This window comes from Dipodomys ordii, unplaced genomic scaffold (genome assembly GCF_000151885.1).
Source record: "Dipodomys ordii isolate 6190 unplaced genomic scaffold, Dord_2.0 Scaffold165, whole genome shotgun sequence".
In the NCBI taxonomy this organism is placed as follows: domain Eukaryota; kingdom Metazoa; phylum Chordata; class Mammalia; order Rodentia; family Heteromyidae; genus Dipodomys; species Dipodomys ordii.
In genome coordinates, this window is record NW_012267381.1 from 97110 (window position 1) to 117461 (window position 20352).

General features: G+C 50.5%; 2 protein-coding genes across 4 annotated transcripts in view; both read left to right on the forward strand.

The window, feature by feature from the left end:
* Scn4a (sodium channel, voltage gated, type IV alpha subunit) overlaps nucleotides 1-5041 on the forward strand; it is a 31175-nt gene extending 26134 nt beyond the window's left edge. Inside the window, exons 20-24 of the mRNA XM_013033250.1 lie at nucleotides 64-117; nucleotides 319-456; nucleotides 1070-1174; nucleotides 1741-2011; nucleotides 3813-5041. Coding sequence (XP_012888704.1) covers nucleotides 64-117; nucleotides 319-456; nucleotides 1070-1174; nucleotides 1741-2011; nucleotides 3813-5041 — 1797 coding nt within the window. The remainder of the gene's footprint in view (nucleotides 1-63; nucleotides 118-318; nucleotides 457-1069; nucleotides 1175-1740; nucleotides 2012-3812) is intronic.
* Nucleotides 5042-10910: 5869 nt separating this feature from the next.
* Nucleotides 10911-13973, forward strand: Cd79b (CD79b molecule, immunoglobulin-associated beta). Of its 3 annotated transcripts, none has more exons than XM_013033274.1 (6): nucleotides 10912-11105; nucleotides 11712-11762; nucleotides 12438-12665; nucleotides 12857-12975; nucleotides 13269-13310; nucleotides 13409-13973. In XM_013033274.1, exons 1-6 carry the CDS (start codon nucleotides 11042-11044, stop codon nucleotides 13505-13507), a joined length of 603 nt encoding a protein of 200 aa, XP_012888728.1. In that variant the 5' UTR covers nucleotides 10912-11041; the 3' UTR covers nucleotides 13508-13973. The 3 variants fall into 3 exon arrangements, with proteins under 3 accessions (XP_012888729.1, XP_012888728.1, XP_012888727.1); XM_013033273.1 differs by having other exon boundaries at nucleotides 10913-11105; nucleotides 12354-12665; XM_013033275.1 differs by lacking the exon at nucleotides 12438-12665 and having other exon boundaries at nucleotides 10911-11105.
* The last annotated feature ends 6379 nt before the right edge of the window (nucleotides 13974-20352 follow it).

Genomic DNA, 20352 nt, shown 5'->3' on the forward strand with positions numbered 1-20352 from the left:
CATGCGCATGGTGGACGCAGGGGCAGCCCTCTGCTCTCTTCTCACCCCCCCCCACTCTCTCAGGCCACCTTCAAGGGCTGGATGGACATCATGTATGCAGCTGTGGACTCTCGAGAGGTGAGTCTGGCTCACTGAGCCCCTGCTGGGGAGGGGCAGGAGAGACCCGCCACACCTTCTACTGTCTCCACCACACCATGTCATCCCAGGAGCCCCAACAGCCTGGGGTCAGGCAGAGGGCTCTGGCTTATAGTACTTTGGGGAAGAGGGAGAAAGTTGTGTGTCTCTCCCCCACTCTGACCCATCATCCGGCCCTTGCAGAAGGAGGAACAGCCGCAGTATGAGGTAAACCTCTACATGTACCTCTACTTCGTCATCTTCATCATCTTCGGGTCCTTCTTCACGCTCAACCTCTTCATCGGTGTCATCATCGACAACTTCAACCAGCAGAAGAAGAAGATGAGTATCTGGCCCACCCTCCCTGCGTCTCCAGCCTCCCCCAATCCCGCTGCCTTGCTCCCCCCCCTTGTCCCCTCATTCCTTCCTGTAGCCCCCAGCTCTTAGCAGCCCTGTGTCAAGGGTCACTGAGACGGTGAGCCTGGATGCAAATCCACCCAGGGACATTACATATGACTTGATCTTCCTGAAACTTGGTTTGCTGGTCTATAAAGTGAAATGGATATGAGCCAGGTGTGGTGGTATACATCTATAATCCCAGCACTTGGGAGGCCGAGGAGCCAGTCCTGGCTATACAATGAGACTCTGTCTCAAAAATAACAACAAACTAAATTATTCTAAGGATCCAGTGAGACACTGATGGAAATGGACCTGAAATGGGAAATAGGTCCCCTTCCTTCTGCCATTCCCCTTTCCCTTCTCAGGACCCTTCACCCCTCTCAGCTAATTTCTCTTTCCTTCCTCATCCCTCCATCCCTGGCCTCTCTAGGGACCATTTCTCACCAAGTTCCTTTGGGGGTGGGGGCTGGTTTATGGGTGGTGTCAGAGGAAAAGGGTCCTGGAGATAGAGAAGGGGACCCTCTCCCCCAGCCTTACAGACTCTCTCCCACTATACTTTGGAGGAAAAGACATCTTCATGACAGAAGAACAGAAGAAATACTATAATGCCATGAAGAAGCTTGGCTCCAAGAAGCCCCAGAAGCCAATCCCCCGGCCCCAGGTACCTGCTCTATGCCCGGTAGGCTCCTGCCTGAAGAGGCTGATGGCCTGTGGCGAGGCCCCTCAGCCTGCTGGGAGTTACAAAGCAGCCGCAGCACTGCTGGCACACATAGCACCTGCTGCTAGAGTCCCCTCACTGGCCCTGCACAGCCCCTGGTGGCCATCCACATCTTCATGTGTGATTTTTGGTGGCTCCTAGGGCAGGGCCCCTGACAGGGGGTGGAGGAGGATGTCTAGTGAGCAGTGACTTCGAGAGAAGGGGGACTAGAGGACCTTGAAGAAAGGTTCTAGAATGAGGAGGGAATGCCCACAGACCCACAGAATGAAGTGCTCCTTCCCTTGCATGGCCGATCCCACCACCAGCCCTGATGCTTCTCTCTCTCTCTCCCCCCCCTCCCTCTCTCTTTCATTTCTCTTCCTCCTCCTCCCCTCCTCTCCCACCTCCTTTCCCCTCTCCTCCCACATCCTTTCCCCTTCCCTCCGCACCTCCCCTCTCCTCTCCCCTCTCCTCTCCTCTCCACCCTCATGCTCACTCATGTGTGTGCCGGCACTCTGATGCATGTGCAGAACAAAATCCAGGGCATGGTGTACGACTTTGTGACGAAGCAGGTGTTCGACATCACCATCATGATCCTCATCTGCCTCAACATGGTCACCATGATGGTCGAGACGGACGACCAGAGCCAGCTCAAGGTGGACATCCTGTACAATATCAACATGGTCTTCATCATCATCTTCACCGGGGAGTGCGTGCTCAAGATGTTTGCGCTGCGCCACTACTACTTCACTGTCGGCTGGAACATCTTTGACTTTGTGGTGGTCATCCTGTCCATCGTGGGTGAGCTGGAAAGGCAGCCCTGATATGAACCCTTCATCCCCTAGGAAGGTTGGCCCTGTGCAAGCACACATTATGCATGCACCTGGCACACTCAGCTACACAGACTCTCATGGGTGTCCCTGCCACACTTTGTCTTTCTGCACTGATGGTTTTCAAGCTAGGGTCTTGCTTGATGCCCAGGATGTCCTGGACTGCAGTCCCCCTGTTCGCATTTCCCTTTGTTGCTGGGATGACAGGTGCACACACTGTGCTCAGCCATTGTGTTTCCCCAGTAATGTGGGAGAGCCAGGGCTTGCCATTCTGTCTGCCACTGGTTGAGGTGGAGTCCCATTATGTTCAACTGTGATCCCTCAATCTCCATCCCCTGAGTAGCTAGGATTACTGGCTTGAGCTATGCCTTTTGTTTTATCTTTTGTTTTTGAGATAGGGTTTCACTTGGCCCAAGTTAGCCTTGAACTCTTGATCCTCCTACTTCTACCTCCCTCTTTCTTACTAGGCAGGTACTCTGGACTGCTGAGCCATGCCCCTAGCCCTGTTCTTCACCAGTTATTTTTAGGACAGGGACTCACTTCCTATCTAGACATGTGTCTAAGCCTGGATCTGACTATTTTAGGTTTCCCTAAAATAATTGCTGGGATCACAGACATATCCACCATGTTCCAGTTTACCTCCATTGAAGAGTCTTGTGGCCTTTTTTAAAAAAAAATCTTGGCTGACCTTGAATGGCAATCCTTCTATTCTTAGCTTCCCAAGTAACTAGGATCATAGATAACACACTTCATTTTTTTTGTTAGTTGTAGGGCTTGAACTCAGGACTTGGGTGCTGTCCCTGAGCTTTTATGCTCAAGGCTAGCACTCTACCACTTTGAGCCACCACACCACTTCCAGTTTTCTGGTGGCTATTTGGAGATAAGAGTCTCATGGACTTTCCTGCCTGGGATGGCTTTGAACCACTGTCCTCAGATCTCAGCCTCCTGAGTAGCTAGGATTACAGGTGTGAGCCACTGGCACCTGGCTTCCTTCATTCTTTATACACAAAAGTACATGATACTCACAGGCAGCCTGTCACGTGTGCACACGTGAGTACATGTCAAGAAATGTATTGGCTTGACCAATAGATGCATGTTCATGCCCACATCCAGGATCTATATCACAGGATCTGTACCCCCCAAGAAGAGCAGGAGCCATGATGTAACTGAGCATCATATATCGAGCATTTTCCACATGCCTGGCACTGTACTACATACTCTGTAGTTCTACTTGTTATGCAGAACAATGTGATGACATGGCTACTGTATTACCCCCCTTTTTCAGAGGAGGAAACTGAGTGACAAATGGCATGCCTCGAGTCACATGGCTATTCTGTACCTCATCTCCTCTCACTAATGTCATCTGTAAACAGCCTTAAGAACCACCCCTCCTCAGAGCCCAGGGCTGGTAGTTTAAGCCTGTGAGCTACCGCCTAGCAACTCAGGAGGCTGAGATCTGAGGATTGCAGTTCAAAGCCAGCCAAGGCAGGGAAGTCTGTGAGACTTTATCTCTAGTTAACCAGATGTGTTGCTGTGGTTCAATTGGTAGAGCACTAGCTTTGAGCCCAAAAACTATAGGACAAGAACCCAGGCCCTGAGTATATCCCACTTCCAGCTGACAAGGCAAAGTCACCACCGGGGACCCCCTAAGACTTCCGGAAGAGCCCAGTGTGGTTGGGATCTTCCTGCCCCACTGTGAGGCAGAACACCACAGGCTGGGCTCCCAGAGCAACATGTGCCCCACCCCTTGACTCCATCCCTCCTTTCTGTAGGCCTCGCGCTCTCCGATCTGATACAGAAATACTTCGTGTCTCCCACGCTGTTCCGTGTGATCCGTCTGGCTCGGATTGGACGTGTCCTGCGGCTGATCCGTGGGGCTAAGGGCATCCGGACGCTGCTCTTCGCCCTCATGATGTCTCTGCCTGCCCTCTTCAACATTGGCCTCCTCCTCTTCCTTGTCATGTTCATCTACTCTATCTTTGGCATGTCCAACTTCGCCTATGTCAAGAAAGAGTCGGGCATTGACGACATGTTCAACTTCGAGACCTTCGGCAACAGCATCATCTGTCTTTTTGAGATCACCACGTCGGCTGGCTGGGATGGGCTTCTGAACCCCATCCTCAACAGTGGGCCCCCAGACTGTGACCCCACCCTGGAGAACCCAGGCACCCATATCAAGGGTGACTGTGGCAATCCATCCATCGGCATCTGCTTCTTCTGCAGCTACATCATCATCTCCTTCCTCATCGTGGTCAACATGTACATTGCCATCATCCTGGAGAACTTCAATGTGGCCACGGAGGAGAGCAGCGAGCCCCTGTGTGAGGATGACTTTGAGATGTTTTATGAGACGTGGGAGAAGTTTGACCCGGATGCCACACAGTTCATTGATTACAACCGCCTCTCCGACTTCGTGGACACCCTGCAGGAGCCGCTAAAGATTGCCAAGCCTAACAAGATCAAGCTCATCACACTGGATCTGCCCATGGTGCCAGGGGACAAGATCCACTGCCTGGACATCCTCTTTGCCCTCACCAAAGAGGTGCTGGGCGACTCTGGGGAAATGGATGCCCTCAAGCAGACAATGGAGGAGAAGTTCATGGCAGCCAATCCTTCCAAGGTCTCCTACGAGCCCATCACCACCACCCTCAAGAGGAAGCAGGAGGAGGTGTGTGCCATCAAGATCCAGAGGGCCTACCGCCGGCATCTGCTGCAGCGCTCTGTGAAGCAGGCATCCTACCTGTACCGCCACAGCCAGGATGGCAGCGCGGATGAGGCCCCGGAGAAGGAAGGACTCATCGCCAGTGCCATGAACAAGATGTATGGCCGTGAGAACGGAGGCCACTGCAGCGTCCACAGTCAGGGGGAGGAGGAAGGCTCTACAGGGGCTGAGGGACCCCCCTCGGGGCTTACACCTGTCAGCCCCTCAGATCCTGCCCCACCCCCTGCCCCCCCACCAGGACAGACAGTGCGCCCAGGGGTCAAAGAGTCTCTTGTCTAGCAGGCAGCATGAAAGCCGCCAGCTGAGCCTAAGCACGGGGCCCAGAGCTCCCCCCCCCCAGAGGGGCCTGTGTGCAGAACAAGGGAGTGGGGTTTTGCGTTTGAGGATGCATCCAGCTTCTTTGTGGGGTTCAGGAGTTGGTCAGGCTGGGGCTGATACCTAGGCCAACGGAACTGCAGATGGGGGCCTCCTTGATTCCATCTTGGAGGTCCTCATCTTACCTCCATGGGCCTCTGTTGCCACTTCTCTTGCCTGAGGGATGGCAAAATGAATACCCATGAGTTGGAAGGAAACAGCCTATGACGGAGGAAATGGCTGTCTCACCTGCCCCAGTGTCTTAAGGACTACTGGCTTCTTCCCAGGAAGTGGTCTCTCAGCTCCAGCCTGGATAGAAACAAGTCTTAACCTCAGGAGTGGAGATGCCCTTCCTCAGGGCTCGGCCAGCTCTTCCTTCCTTCTTTCCCCTGCCAGTTCAGGAATTTCCTGGTTTTACCCTGGAAATGTTACTGGTCCAGAAATAACTACAGGAACCTGATTGGCCACAGTCTCCTGAGACATCTGGCTGGATTGTGACTTCTGAAACCTTTTGCCTGTGGCCATGTCTAGGCCATGGAGAAGTCCCCTGGCTGGCCTTCAGGGGAAGAGCAGAAGGGATTCCAGGAACTGCCATTTTTTAGGAATCATGGATGGGTAGAACAGGCTGCGTCCGGCCAACTCCGCTGAAACACTTGGCAGCAAGATGCCAGTGGGGTCAGGGGTGCAGAAGATTCTGTTCGTTTCCACTCTTCCCTCCTCACACCTTCATTAGACTACCAGGGTTTCTTGTAGCCCCAGCAAGCTGCAGAGATGTCTCCCTTCTTATCTCACCCCCTGCCCAACTCTTCCTCCCTCATCATCCTTCTCCACCTCCTCAAAATATGACCGAAGAATGTTAGAGTTGAACTCACGTGGACTCATGTGTTGACACTGGGGCGGATAGTAGAGGAGGCTCCGCTGGCTTGGGCTCAGCCTTCCAACTTCCTACTGCCTGGAAAGCTAGTTCTGTTGGCTCTGCTCATCTGGACATGGCTACCAGTAGGCTTTGTTGGCTCCCAGAGGATGGAGGCTAGGTTTAAAGGAGGATGTGAAAGTTCTGCTCAGGGGTCTCTGGATTCAGTCACTGTATGCATACCTGTGCAACTGTGTGTCTAGTGGATAGCTGGGGGTGAGCCACTGTGTAGAGGTGCCTAAAGATGCATGCTATGTCTGATTATCTTTGTTTCTGTGTGTGTCAAGTGTGCCCTGGAGTGTTGTCCTTGGTCTTCTGTATAGCTCTGTTCGTGTGAATGTGCCTGAATAGGAAAGAGTGTGCTATGAGAGTTGGAGTGAATGTAAACACGTGGTAAGGTTTGCACAGAGTTCCCCATTGGACTAAGTTCCTCTTCTTTTTCTTCTTGTTCTACATAATCAGTTTGATTAAAACTCAGGAAGCAGCAAAACCTTGAAATTGAGATAAATGTGTACGCATGTGTGTGTGTGTGTGTGTGTATGTGTTCACATCTGTGTGTGCCTATAGGCATCTCCCTTACTGTCTGCCCTGCTGTCCCCTCCCTTCCATCTCCCTCCCTTCTCATGCATCCTTCGATTCCTGCTTCTTGTCCTCACACCCATGACTTCTGTCCCATCCCTTTTTCCCTGATGAGCCTTTTCTGTGGAAGATGTCAGGTCCTTCCTTGTGGACTCTTTCAGAAGTTCCTCCAGCGAGGGCCAGGCTCCTCCTGCTCACTACCTTGCTTCTCTGCCTTCCCTGCTTGGGCCCCAACCCATGACACCCCACAGCCTCAGGAATCTACCGGGTGGGTGTTCACACACTGGGAACCAACTGCAGAGAAGTGATGAGCAGGGTTTGGTCCCCTCCCATGTAGACTGACACCTGTTCCCACTTGGTCCCAGGGGGAACCAGCCCCATGCCAGGCTGGCAGACAAGCTTCTTTGTACAGTTCTTACAATAAACCTTCCCTAGGTCCTTCTGATGTGTGGATTTCTCCTTTCTGGGACTCCCTGTGTGCTTTTGGGTAAGAGCAGCAAGAAGAAAGGGCCACAGGCGTTGGCCTATAGGCCTTGGCAAACAGGCTGTGCCCACAGGGTGATGCAAAAGGAAGAGGAGAAGGTCTGCCCATTATCATACTCCTCCTTTCACCAACAGGCCGTGTCCAGGAAATACACTGGTCCCAACCCCTGCCCTCAGAAGCTCTCTTCCCCTAGGCCTCTTCAGAGACCTCAAGGCACCTGTGAGGCTCAGAGGGTTGCCCTGACCCCAGAGAGCTCAGAGCCACAGAGAACTGAGTGTAAGAGAACATTCTCATATAGCAAACATGGTCACAGGTCCACCGAATGACATGTGGCTTAACAACTTCTGACTCCCAAGATTGGCTGACTTCCGCTAAGCTTGTGAAGGCTTCCTCCTTTCCAGGGTTTCTGTACCCCTTTGCCTAAGGTTCCAAGATACAGAGATGAGGGGCACTCATGAGACAGACTACCCCCAAGATGTCCTTCAATTGTCCCTGCTTGATTGCTCTACTCCAAGTTCTCTGCCTGTTGAGGAGGGTGTTCCGTAGCTCTAGGATTTTCTGAGCCGGCTGAGGTTCCAACCTCCATCTGGAAATCAATTCTTCTCACTTTGTTTCTCCTGACCTTATCTGGGCTTTTCTTCTCTGGCCTAGTGCTGCTGCATCCCTGAATGGCAGAGGAAAAAGACAAAACACAGGGTAGGACACAAGTATCATAAAATCCTTTCTCAAAATCACACACACACACACATAATCAGAGCTCCCCTTCCACTTCTCCAAGGACCCAAGATGGCCTTGGGTCATAGAGCCCTATGAAGAACAAGTTATTGGTCTGGGTGCTGGTGGCTCATACCTATAATCCTAGCTACTCAGGAAGCTGAGATCTGAGGATCATGGTAATTGACTATCACCAATTAACCAGCAAAAAGCTATAAGTGGAAGCATTGTTCAAATGTTAAAGTACCAGACTTGACTACTAAGGCTAAAAGAGAGCCCCAGGCCCTGAGTTCAAGCCTCACTACCAGTGCACACCGCCCCCCACCAAGAAACAAAAACATGTGAATGCACACACATGAACATATTATTGAAATTACTTTTATTTGCTGGGTGCCAATGGCTCATGCCTGTAATCCTAGCTACTCAGGAGGCTGAGATCTGAGGATCACAGTTCAAAGCCAGCCTGGGCAGGAAAGTCTGAGAGACTATTATTTCCAACAAACCAACAGAAAACTGGAAGTGGCACTGTGGCTCAAGTGGTAGAGCACTTGCCTTGAGCTGAAGAGCTCAGGGACATGAGGGCTGTCTTCCTGGGTAGTACTGGAACAAAGGCAGAGAAACTCTGCTTTGTGGGCTGCTGCTGTCCCATCAGGACCATTAGCCCTTGGCCCTTGAATGCCAGAGTTATAGAGTATGACCTTCTCCCTTGCCCTAGCACATTACCATATGCTCCCAAGCAAAGGACACATGAACTATCCCAGGCTGTAGCTGGTACACATGGGTTAGGATTGAAACCTGGTCCTTCTTAGCCAATGGCTCCTCCTGGTAAAGGTACCTGGAGGCCCAGAAGACCTAGACAGAGGAAGGGAGAGGTTTGAGACTCTTTCCCTTCTATTCTCATCCTTCCTGGAGTTCCTGCCTTCTTGCTTCCCTAACTCTGAGCCCCTCATTCCTTCCCTGCCTTCCCACCCTTATTCTGGTGTTATCTTCCTGAAAAGGTAGTGAAGCCACCAGATGTAGCCCAGGACAGCTGGGGACAGAGCAGGAGTGGTGATAAGGCCTTCTGTGTTGGAAAGGAAAAGGGCATCACAAACCAAGGACAGGGGTCAGCACTGTTGTCACCAGTAAGAGAACAGCTTGGCCCCAACTGTGACAAATAATCCCAAAGTCATGGGGCCCCACTGCTCACCTCTCTTGAAAGCTTTGGCCTGCCATGAATGGGAATGAAGTCCAAAGGGCACATCTGCATCCCTCCCACAGGGCATGCTAATGCAGTGAGTGTGAAGGATGCCAACTGCCCCCTGCCAATGTCCTTGCCGCTGCTCCACATAGCCCAGACAACACACATGGAAGTGTATACTCCCACACACGTGTGCACTAAGCCTTCCTTGGTATCCCCCATTCTTGGGAATACGAGCCCCAAAGCTAACTGACTCAGGAGGGGCACAGGAGACATCTGGACTTTGTCCCGCTCCCTTGGCTTGTCTCTCTCCAGCTACCCCAATACCAGCAATGGGGCCCAGGATCCCCATGATGACCTCAGGTGATGTTCTTATTCCTAGGCTGTTTGTTCCATGAGCTGAACATCTGATACCTTTTCAGAGAAATGTTTTTTTCATCTGAACATCTGGAAATGATGGAAAACATCTGGGAAGGCCCAGAACAAGATGTTCTATGGATGAAAACCCCCTTGGCCCCAATTTCCACAGAGGAGCTGCCACCGCCCCCCCCACTCTGTCAGGTGAAGTATGGACCTGAGATGGGGTAAGGTGAGGGGCCCAGACCCTTCCCCATGGGAGGAGAGTCCTCACTTCCCTAAACCCAGGCAACTCTACCAGTCACACAGGCTGTGACTCAGGGTCATAAAGATTGAGATGGGGATAGAGACACTGAAGATTTAAACTTTATCTTCTTCTCCTGGGGGTAGGTCAGAGGACAACAAAGAAAAAGGAACTGCCTGAAGATGTGGCTCAGAGTCCCGTTATAGGCTGTGGTGTGCAAGCTTTACTCTGCCCAGCTGCGCAGATTGCATCCTGCAACCCCAAGGGAAAAGGTTGTATGGAACTGAGGTGGGGGTGGACAGGGGCACAACGTTGATATTAGATGAACTCAAGTGTTACAATTCCATCTGCTGACTGAAAAGTTGGGATTTTTTGCGGAGGGTGGGAGTGTCAGTACTGGGGCTTGAACTCAGGCCCTTGCATTCTTCCCTGTGTTGCAGCACCTCTAATTCTGGCTTTTTGCTGGTTCATTGGAGATAAAGAGTCTCAAGGGATTTGTCTGCCCAGGCTGCTTTGACCTTCAGTCTTCAGATCTCAGTCTCTTAAGTAGTTAGGATTGTAGGCACGGGGCAGAGAGCCTTTTAGTTTCAGTACCTGAAGGCTCCCCAACACTAGCCCTTGTCCCCTGCCCTGGACCCCTAAGGCTTTGAACCACACTTCAGTGCCCTCACAGTTCAACAGATCTCCCTAGAACCCTCTGATTGGTTCTTTGCTTTGTTTTTGCTAAGCCTTCTCTACCTAAGTTTAGCCTCTTGGGTTGCCCTAAGACCTAGAACACTTTTCTTAAGTGGTGGCCACTTTTGGCCTATGCTTGCTCTTGCTCAAGAACCACTGTGGCTCCCTTCCTCCACTAGGCCAACTTCTGACATAGCTGTCTGTGCCCTAGACAAGAAACTCTGCTGGGGACCCTTCCAGATGTCTGTCTTGGCTCATGGCTGACACTTGACTCTGGACTGGCCTTCCTCCTTAGTGTCCCTTCCTCAGTGGGTTAGGCCAAGTTAGATTTAGTCATAGGACTGGTATATGGCTTGCTAAGTGCCTAGAAGGAAGAGCTAGCAGGCACAGATGGAAAGCTTGCAGTCCATCACCAGCAGGATGAGGACGCAGGCTGTAAAACACAGGTTGTTCCTGAAGATGAAGAGTCCGAAGCCTCTCTCCCAGGACTTCTACTGAGGACTCCGGCTTTGTTGTCCAGACCAGCAACCTGCCAGCCTTAGAGGCCTGGTGGACAAGAGCCCGCCCTCTCCCAGAGTCCCCAGGGTGCTCAGAGAGTTGGTACCTCCCCTGGGTTCCAATTTGCATCGCAGGAAGGGGCCTGGAGGGTGGGGGAGAAGCAGGGAGGGACAGGTTACACACCAGGCAGTTATATGTTATTTTCCCCCAAAAAGCTCAGACTGAGGACCTGGTAACAGGCTTGGACGTTGGAGACATCAGAGACAGACAGATTGGCGACCATGGCAAAGCTGGGTCCATCTCCCATGCTCCACTGCTGGCTGATGGTGGTGCTGCTCTTCTCCGGTATGGCTGTGATGGGCCTGCGGGCTTGACTCTGTGCTTAGGACTCCTGCTCTCTCCACCTCCTTCTGCATCTCTTTCTGCCTCTCATGTCTCATGTCTCTCTGCCTGCCCTGGGTCACAGCCTTAGTGTTGGGCTCAGGGTCTGCATTGACTAGAGTGTGTGGGGTTTTGCTGGGCACAGGGCCATGCCTGGTGGGCAGCCATTAATGTTGGAGGAGGAACTAGCTACATGTGGCTTGTCCCTAAGGCCCCTCAGGATACCATATGGGAGTGGACTGGGGAAAGGTGGCCCCAGCCAGTCCCTGGAAGGAAGATATTCCATAAAGAGACCCCCTCCTCATCTGGAAGGCAGTATAGCCCTCCCAGCTGTGACTTCCTTCCTGTCTCATTTAAATGCCTGCTTAAGGCCACCCAAAGGGTCAAGGGGAGAAGGGGAGCTGGAGGGAGGGCTTCCTGCCTCTCCAGAACATGGAGGGTTGAGGGGTCATGGAGCTTAAGTCCTGGAAGGAGGAAGTGGCATTGGGAATGTAAAGTGTGCAGGGCTAAGGTGGCCAGCAGAGGGTGGAGAAGCCTGACTGGCCCCACCCACTTCCTCTCACCCCACAGATGGGCCAGTGCCAGCAATGTCAACAAAGGACCAAGCACAGAATCCTCCAGGTCAGTCACTTGTCAACCCTACCTGAGGGCAAGTATGTCTGCTCAACACTGAACACTGGTCTTTGTCCCAGAACACCTCTGTCCTCCTGCCATGGGTCTCCCTTTCCAGGCCTTCATCCCCAGGCCTCCTTAGGGTCTTCCACTGAAGCCCCACTTCCAGCTAGCTGTCTTTTTTTGTGTGCTCCTGGATACTGGGGGATAGGCTAACCCAGGTCTCAAGCAGGGGAGTCATGGGGATTCCACAGAGGCCTCAGGCCTGGCTGTCTAGTGATGAATGAGTACTTGAGTCTCTGAGCAAGAGTACAAAAAGGAGTAGGTAGAAGGGGAGATGGGGGAGGGCCTTCATTGGAAGCCTTAGAATTTGTCTTTCTCCCCTGGGGACTGTGGGGAGCCCTAGGGGATTTCAGGCAGGTGCAGGGCAGCTCAGGGGAAGGTCAGCAAAAAGCAGCTCCTCCATACCCCTGTCTCCTGACCAACCCACACAAGGACAAAAGGCAGCCTGAGGCCCCACCCAGAGCTGGAGCCTTTGGGTGAGGCTAGCTGGCAGGAAGATGCCAAGAGGGATTTGGGGTTTGGCCTTGGTGCCCACAGGAAGTGCTTGTTCCGGAATCTGGCAGAATCCACGGTTTGTGGCCAGGAAACGGGGCTCCAAGGTGAACATACACTGCTATGCAGACAGCTCTGGCATGGTGACGTGGTTCCGGAAGCCGGAGATGAATGCAGACCTCCAGATGGTGCTCCCAGATCAGAGCCGAATCTTGCCATCCCAGAACGGCTCCATCTACACTCTCACCATTAAAGAGGTCCAGTTTGAAGACAACGGCATCTACTTCTGCCAGCTGGAGTGCACGGGGAGGAGCTCTCCAAATGTCCAGAGCTGTGGCACAGAGCTGCGAGTCATGGGTGTGTGCAGGCCCGCCATCCCCCCATTCCAGATTCCAAGGGAGGTAGCCACAGCCCTGCAACTCCCAACAGAGCTGCTGGGCAGCAATCCCCGAGGGGCACACAGAAAGTTACCACTAGAAGCTTATAGATGGGCTCTGATCCAGCCATCTCCCCCACCCCAGACTCATTCTCCACTTTATCTTCCCCAGGGTTCAGCAACTTGGCACAGTTGAAGCGGCGCAACACACTGAAGGATGGAATCATCATGATCCAGACTCTGCTCATCATCCTCTTCATCATTGTGCCCATCTTCTTGTTGCTGGACAAGGTGAGGGAGCTTTGGTGGAACTGGGGCAGAGGGTGGGGATGGGAAATGGCCTCAAGACAGATCAGACATGGGCAAGCCTTCCATCTCCCTGGTCCTTAAGGTTGCTTTCTTGGCCTCAGAGCCTGTCCATTGACTTACCCTTCAAACATTCATTCATTTAGTAATTTATTTAGTTGTTTTTGGAGATACTTTGTACCTATCCATTTGTCCCTGGTCTTCCCATTCTAGCCCATTAGGGGACAGAGATGTGGGGGGGGATATTAATATGGATCTCTCCCCCACCTGTCCCACAGGATGACAGCAAGTCTGGGATGGAGGAAGATCACACCTATGAGGTAAGGACTAGAGTGACCTGGAAGTGAATCATCAGTAAGCCCCACTGTTGCTGTGATCAGGGTGTGGCCCAAGCCTGAACTCCATTTCCTGTCTTCAGGGCCTGAATGTTGACCAAACCGCCACCTACGAGGACATAGTGACTCTGCGGACAGGGGAGGTGAAGTGGTCTGTTGGAGAGCATCCAGGTCAGGAGTGAGGAATCAGGCCCCACACCCCGCACAGCTCCCAGGCCTCACTGACTGCTTCCGAACTGCCCGGCTCATGCCCATCCCCTCCTATGGAACCTCCAGTTGGCCTCCGAAGCTGACCTGCTGGAGCTGCCTCCCCGCTAAATTCCTGGTTCCCAGCTCTTGCCAAAGGGCCTGGGGTAGCAGGACAACAGGGAAGTGACCTGGAACAAGAAATTCTCTGGTGATAGACTGGACCCAGCCTTCTGGGAGTACGGTGTGAGATCTATCCCCATGTTTGGGACAGGAAAAGCAAGACGAGACTTGTCAGAACCTGCAGATGAACTCAGAGCTGATGGGCTACCTACAATTCTGGGAAGGGCCACAAGCCAAGTGGTTAGTGAGAACTTTGCTCCTCATGTCCATCCCCTCCCATCACTGAGGGCACTTAGCCTGGAACCCATTTTCCCATGGAATAAACATGTCTGACAACTACCCCACAGAATTATGGTTCACAGGGCAGGTGGACATAGTGGCCCTGTATGCAGGTGTGGCATCTAAATGTGGTACTTGTGGGCCTCTGGGTTGTGGGAGGAGATAACTGTCCTGATCACCCTCCCTTTCTCTCTGAAGGCTCAGATGGGGCCTGTGGTCACATTGCCCAGTTTTCTGCCCTTAGTTCTGACTAGGCCTAGAGCAGCTGGAGAAAGGGAACCTAAAAGGTGCTAGACAGGGATGCCCTGGGATCCACTGCGACAACCAGCAGCAATTGAGTCCTAGCTGCTTCACAGAGCCAGGGGCTCAGCCTTAGGGGGCTTTGCTCTCTTCCACCTATCCCAATGCTCATTTCACCTGTTTCAACAAAGCTCTTCCAAAGTGCTGCAGGACCCAACCTGCTCAGACCAGCCTGTGCAGCTGTGGCCCTGGGTCTAGGCCCCTTAGATGGCTTTCTCTCCAGAGCGCAGGGATTTCCTACCTTTGCAGCACCTCTCACTGCCTACCTATGACTTTGTGTGTGTGTGGGGGGGGGGGGGGGTTGGAGGTGTCCTGGGGCTTGAGCTCAGGGCCTTCGTGCCATCCCTGAGCATTTTTGCTTAAGGCCAGCATGAGCTGTGGCTCCACTTTTGGTAGTTAATTGGAGATAAAGAGTCTCATGGATTTTCCTGCCTGAATTGGCTTCAAACTGCATCCCTCAGATCTCAGCCTCCTGAGAAGTTAGGAATGCAGGCGTGAGCCACCCAGTGCTCAGCCTACATGTGACAAATCTGACCCAGAGCCATGAAAAGATTCTTGAACTGGGGATGTGGTAGGGCATCTACCTAGCAAGCCCCAATATCACCAGAGAGAAAGGGAGAGAGGAAGAAGGAGAGAGAGAGAGAAGGCTTTGTGTGGTAAACTTTCACAGTGTCATATCCCTGACCCCCTCCTCCATCCCACCCCCACCCTGCAAGGTCTCCACTGTCCTCATTATATGCTCCCTTGGTCTCTCTACAAATTAGGCCTCAAGCTATCAGCTGTGAGCATAACTTGAGTCAACTCATAGCTGGGGGGTGGGGGTGGGGTCAAGTGCAGCTAACCTGTATGTGCAAGGCCTCCCTCCCAAGCCAGATTGTGCCCCACTTCCTGTTTACCTGGAGGGGATTCAGAAACATTCCTCTGCTGATCATGCTCCGGATTCAGACAGGGGAATCTCTACTTAGAGGAAACCACTAGTTTACCTGGAGAACCATAGACAGTGTGTGAGAGCTAGTGAGAAAAACCCAATTTGTAGCAGATATCCCCTGGAGTTCTGGATGGGCAAGATGGGTAAGGCACACACACCTAGAGCGCAAGGTCGGTTTGTTACTGAACAGGACTGCTCTGGGCCAGGAGGGCTGAGCTGTTTGTTCCCTCCCTGTTCTGGGCTCCTAGGGGAAACTGGCTTGTTTTGGCATTTTTCTCCCCTGAGCTGAGCCCTCGCTTTCCTGTTATTTTGCATAATGGCACTAATTTTGTCCTCTGCCTTTACCAGGGACCTAGGCAGCCAGTGGAGGGTGAGGAGAGACTCTTCACTTCTCCCCGAAGCAGGGTCTCCCTCTGATTGGAGCTTCCCTGAGTCAGGGCAGGGAGGAAGGGGGGAGCCTTGGATTTACTGAAAGACGAACATCTTTCAATAGCTGGGATTCCCTGAGGCTTTGAAATACTTGTTGACAGAGACTCATTTGGGTGGGAGATTTCATCCTCCAGCAGTCACCCTAAAGGGGCTCTAAGAAGTTCTTTCTGGGTCATAAGAGACCGTCTAGGTGTTTTAAGAGCTTGCATTTTGAGTAATGCTGTGTCTGTTTTGTGGGGCTTTGGTCCCTAGAACTCACTGAGGCAGTAGAAACCTAGCTGGGGCATGAGGATAGGGATGATGGGCATCCCAGGTCTTGGTTGCTTTATCTGTAAACCTATCTGGAGCCAGGTATGATAGAATGTAATCCCAGTGACTCAGGGGTCTGAGGCAGGAGTATCTGGACTTGTATGCCATTCTGAAACTCATCCTCCTGCCTCAGCTTCCTCAGTGCTAAAATGGCAGATAGGTGGCACCACCCCTGGCTCTAGATGATGGTTTAAAAAAATTTACTGTATAAAATTAAGTTTGCTTCCTTTTCTATGTACACAAGAACTTTGTAAGTTTTATGGATTCTAAAACATGTATAGACTCTTACATCTCTCCCACAATCAGGAAAACAGAGTTTGTTGGGGGTCCCAACAAACATAAATTGAGCACTTTTTAATGCTCATAAATAACAACATACTCAAAATGCAAGCTCCTAAAACAGCAAGACGGTCCATTATGACCCAGAAAGACTAGAGTCCTTTCAGGGTGACTGCTGGAGGATGAAACCTCCCACCCAAATGATTCTCTGTCAACAAAGACTTTTCCAATGCAAATGCAAAATTCTTCCCAAACCAGCAGCCTTCCTTGAAAGGCTTTACAGCTAGCTGTAAGTCTGAGCCATGGGAAGAAGATTAGGGGCAAGGAACACTGGGACAACTTTAACCATCTTCAAAAAGTCTATGCTTGCCTAGCATGCATGAAGCCCTGGATTCCATTCCTCAGTACCACATACACAGAAAAAGCCAGAAGTGGCACTGTGGCTCAAGTGATAGAGCATTAGCCTTGAACAAAAAGAAGCTCAGGGTCAGTGCTCAGGCTCTGAGTTCAAACCCCAGGACTGGCAAAAAAAAAAGGCTGCTTTGAAGAAGTTTTCTCCATGTGTATCACAAGGCCCAACGTCCTACAGACTCCACCCTTGTGAGCAAGGCCTCAATCAGTCTTCCAGAACCCTCCAGAGATGCTGCTGAACCATCCTTGTAGAAGCCCAGCTCCTCTGAGCCTCCCCCTCTCCAGAAAGAAGCACTGAGAGCCTTGGTGGACACATGCACCACTGCTCACTGGGGGAATCCACCTGGGTCCCTTGGGACTCTGGTTTAAGGTTCCTCCTCTGCTCTAGCTCGACTTCCGGCCTTCTCATTGCAGGTGCTGCCTGGGTTAGGGTAATCTGGCCCAAGATTTTGGGTGTTTTTCCAGCAGAATCAGAAATAACATAAAAACAACGCAGAAAAAAAAACCCACCACTGTTTGAATGGCAGCAGCAGGCAGTGTGCATGTCTCGTAGGTGTCTAGCTTGACTGGACACTTGGCATCAAGTGTGGAGCATGGTCTTGCATACCTCTAATCCCAGCTACTTGGGAAATTGAGATTGACAGAATCATGCATCAAGGCCAAGCCAGGCAAAAAGTTAGCAAGAGACTATCTCAACCAATAAGTTGGATGTGGTAAATCACACCTGTTATTCCAGCTATGAAAGAGGCAATAAGATTATGGTGCACACTGGATCAGGCAAAAGCATGAGACCCTATCTGGGGGGAAAAAAAGACAGAAAAAAATTAAAAAAAAAAAAAGAAGAAAAGACTAGGGACGTGGATTAAGTAATGGAATGACTGCCTAGCAAGCATGAGTCCCTGAATTCAAACCCTGGTTTGAACTAAAAATAACTATTAATAAACAAACATATTAAATCCTAAATTCATTCAGAGTTTGTTAAGATGCATTTGACTGATTCTAATACAAGTTAAAAATAAAATACACCTTTCCCAGGGAACTAAGCTTGTTTTCTCCACATGGTAAGATGGAGAAAGAAGACAACACTAAGACCCAGGTCCTCCAAGTTCAGTATGTTTAGAATATTGACACAAATGCTCATGGCCTTGTTGTCTACTCCTTCATTTAATGTTTTCACAAATATACAGCTATCATTCAAGTTCTTGTCCTTGTTATTTTTAAACAACTATGCTAATAGGAGGACATCAAGAGACTATATGTCTAACCTTGTCATCCCAGCCAGACCTCTGTATTCTTCCTTCCATACTTTTGCTTTCCTCAGCACATTCATCTAAATTCTCAGGCCTGGGGCTGGGTTAGCTTGCTCACTGCTTCCATCCCCTGGCTTACTCTCTCACCTCTCTCTCAGTTATTTCCTTTATGGTAGTTGTCCCAACTTGAAATGTCTATCGTTTGCTATTACATATTTACTTGTCTGCTATTTTCTCTCTTCCTGGTCTAATATTTGGCACAAGGTATGGACCACAATTACTTGTTAATATCTGAATAAGAGAATAAACAAGTCAAGTGTGGTAGTGTACCTGTGGAATCCTAGTGACCAGGAGGCTGAGACAAGAGGACCTCAAGTTCAAGGTCCATGTATGACTAAATACTGGGACTCTGTCTCTAAATCAGGTGTGTATGTATGGAAATGCATGAATGAATGCATGGATGGATGGATGGATGGATGGATGGATGGATGGATAACAGCTTCCAGTGCAGTAATGGGAATATGAGGACTACAAACAGTCACAGGACAAGCTAGAGGAAGGAGGTGGTTATTTCCAGCTGAGGGCACCCATTAGGAAAAGCACCTAGACTTGCTACAGCTACTGAGATATATTTCAGAGCAGAATACTTCATTGTCAATGGAACTTTTTCTCTGGGGAATGAGGCTGCAAGTAAAGATCACTTAGCAAATCTATTTATTTAGACTGCTAGATCACTCAGAGATATACTCTTAGTATAAACAAAAGTCCTACCACTACACAGGAGTACCTGCCTTCCTTGCTGCCCTCCAAGGTTGTTCCTCCATGCTTGAATCCTCTGCTGCACAGGGGGGTGAATTCAAGGGTCCAGCGAGATACAGGAAGTGAAAACAATGTACACTGAAACGTGCAATACAAATATAAAGGACGATGCGATTTGGTTCACTGAATCAGGCTACATTAGGTTGTTTGGGGGTGTTTTTTCCCTACCACTTTTCTTTTCTTTTTTTTTTTGATTGTGGGTCTTGAACTCTGGGCCTGGGTGAGCTCTCCCTGTGCTCGTCAGTTCAAGGCTAGTAGCTCTCTACCACTTGAGGCACAGTGCCACTTCCGGCTTTATCTATTTATGTGGTGCTGAGGAATTGAACCCAGGGCCTCAGGCATGCAAGGCAAGCACTCTACCACTGAGCCACCTTCCCAGCCCTCCTACCACTTTTCTTAGTGCGTATGGACACCTCATTCTGGGGCTGATGTTTTTGCACTCAATTCCCCTGCCTTCAATAAACATCTGTGCAGGGGCTTTATCTTGTCCTCCTAAGCTGTTCACTAAGAAAAGTTCTGTTTACACCAGACAGCACCACAGATCTGGCTTGGGGGTGGTAGAGGGAGTTTACTGAGGTTGGAACTTGAAGCCTTGTGCCTATCAGAAAGATGCTTTACTACTTTACCCACTCTGCCAGTTCCTTTCTGCGTTATTTTGCTTTATGCTCCTGGAATTAGGGGATGACAGGCATGTGCCACCTTGCCCAGCAATTGGTTGAGACAGATATTCACATGCTTAATCACCCAGTACATTACCTGGCACATGTTGGGCCTTCAGAAATATACCTATCCTGTGAAAGCTTGTGGAAATATCCACACTCTCCAAAGACTTTTGCCCAGTTGGCTAAATGACTATCAATGCTAAGACACATATACTAGCCAGGAGTACACTTGCAATCCCAACACTTGGGAGGCTGAGCAGAAGGACTGTAAGTTGGAGGCCAGCCTACACTACAAGGAAAGATCCTGGCTAAAAAATTAAAAAATCAAAATACTTAGGATGCTAGAAGCTAAAAGAAGGCAGATGATTATTACTTGAGTGCAATAACCAGCCTCTGATCTCCAGGGAAGAAGAGCAGAGTTAAAAGTAGGCTCTAAAGAACCAGCCAAGTGGTTCACGCCAGTAATCCTACTATTCAGGAGGCTGAGATCTGAAAGGATCATGGTTCAAAATCAACCTAGACAGGAAAGTCCATGAGACTCTTAATTAACCACCAAAAAGCTGAAAGTGCGACTGTCCTTCAGGTGATAAGAGCCCTAGCTTTGAACAAAAAGCTCAAGAATAGTGCTCAGGCCCTGGGTTCAAGCCCCAGGATCAGTACACACAATAGACACACACACACACACACACACACACACACACACACACCATACCACACCCACACATACACACAACCAATGAGGAATAGAAAGAGCTTCTGCCAATCCTGAGGCCACAACTTGGATGAGAAATATGGATCACCAGCCCATGAACTTGAACCTGAGAGGGGCTCTTTAAGCCTTAAAGAAGCACTTTAGAATCAAGAGCATATCTGTAACCTTTCATGGTAAGTACAGAGAATCCCAAAGATCGCCAAATCCACTGGACATCCAAATCCACTGATAGAAATCCATGATTTCAAATTAGAAAAAACTATTTCATAAAGATGGTTGAAAGGTTCATCCTGAGCCTATGGAGGCTAACACCGGAGGAAGCATGTGCCACAAAGACAGC

Coding starts and splice junctions, on each gene's coding strand:
- Cd79b (XM_013033273.1), top strand. CDS start 11,042: ATGGCAAAGCTGGGTCCATCTCCCATGCTCCACTGCTGGCTGATGGTG. Junction 11,106..11,711: donor GGTGGTGCTGCTCTTCTCCG/GTATGGCTGTGA, acceptor CTCACCCCACAG/ATGGGCCAGTGCCAGCAATG. Junction 12,666..12,856: donor CACAGAGCTGCGAGTCATGG/GTGTGTGCAGGC, acceptor TATCTTCCCCAG/GGTTCAGCAACTTGGCACAG.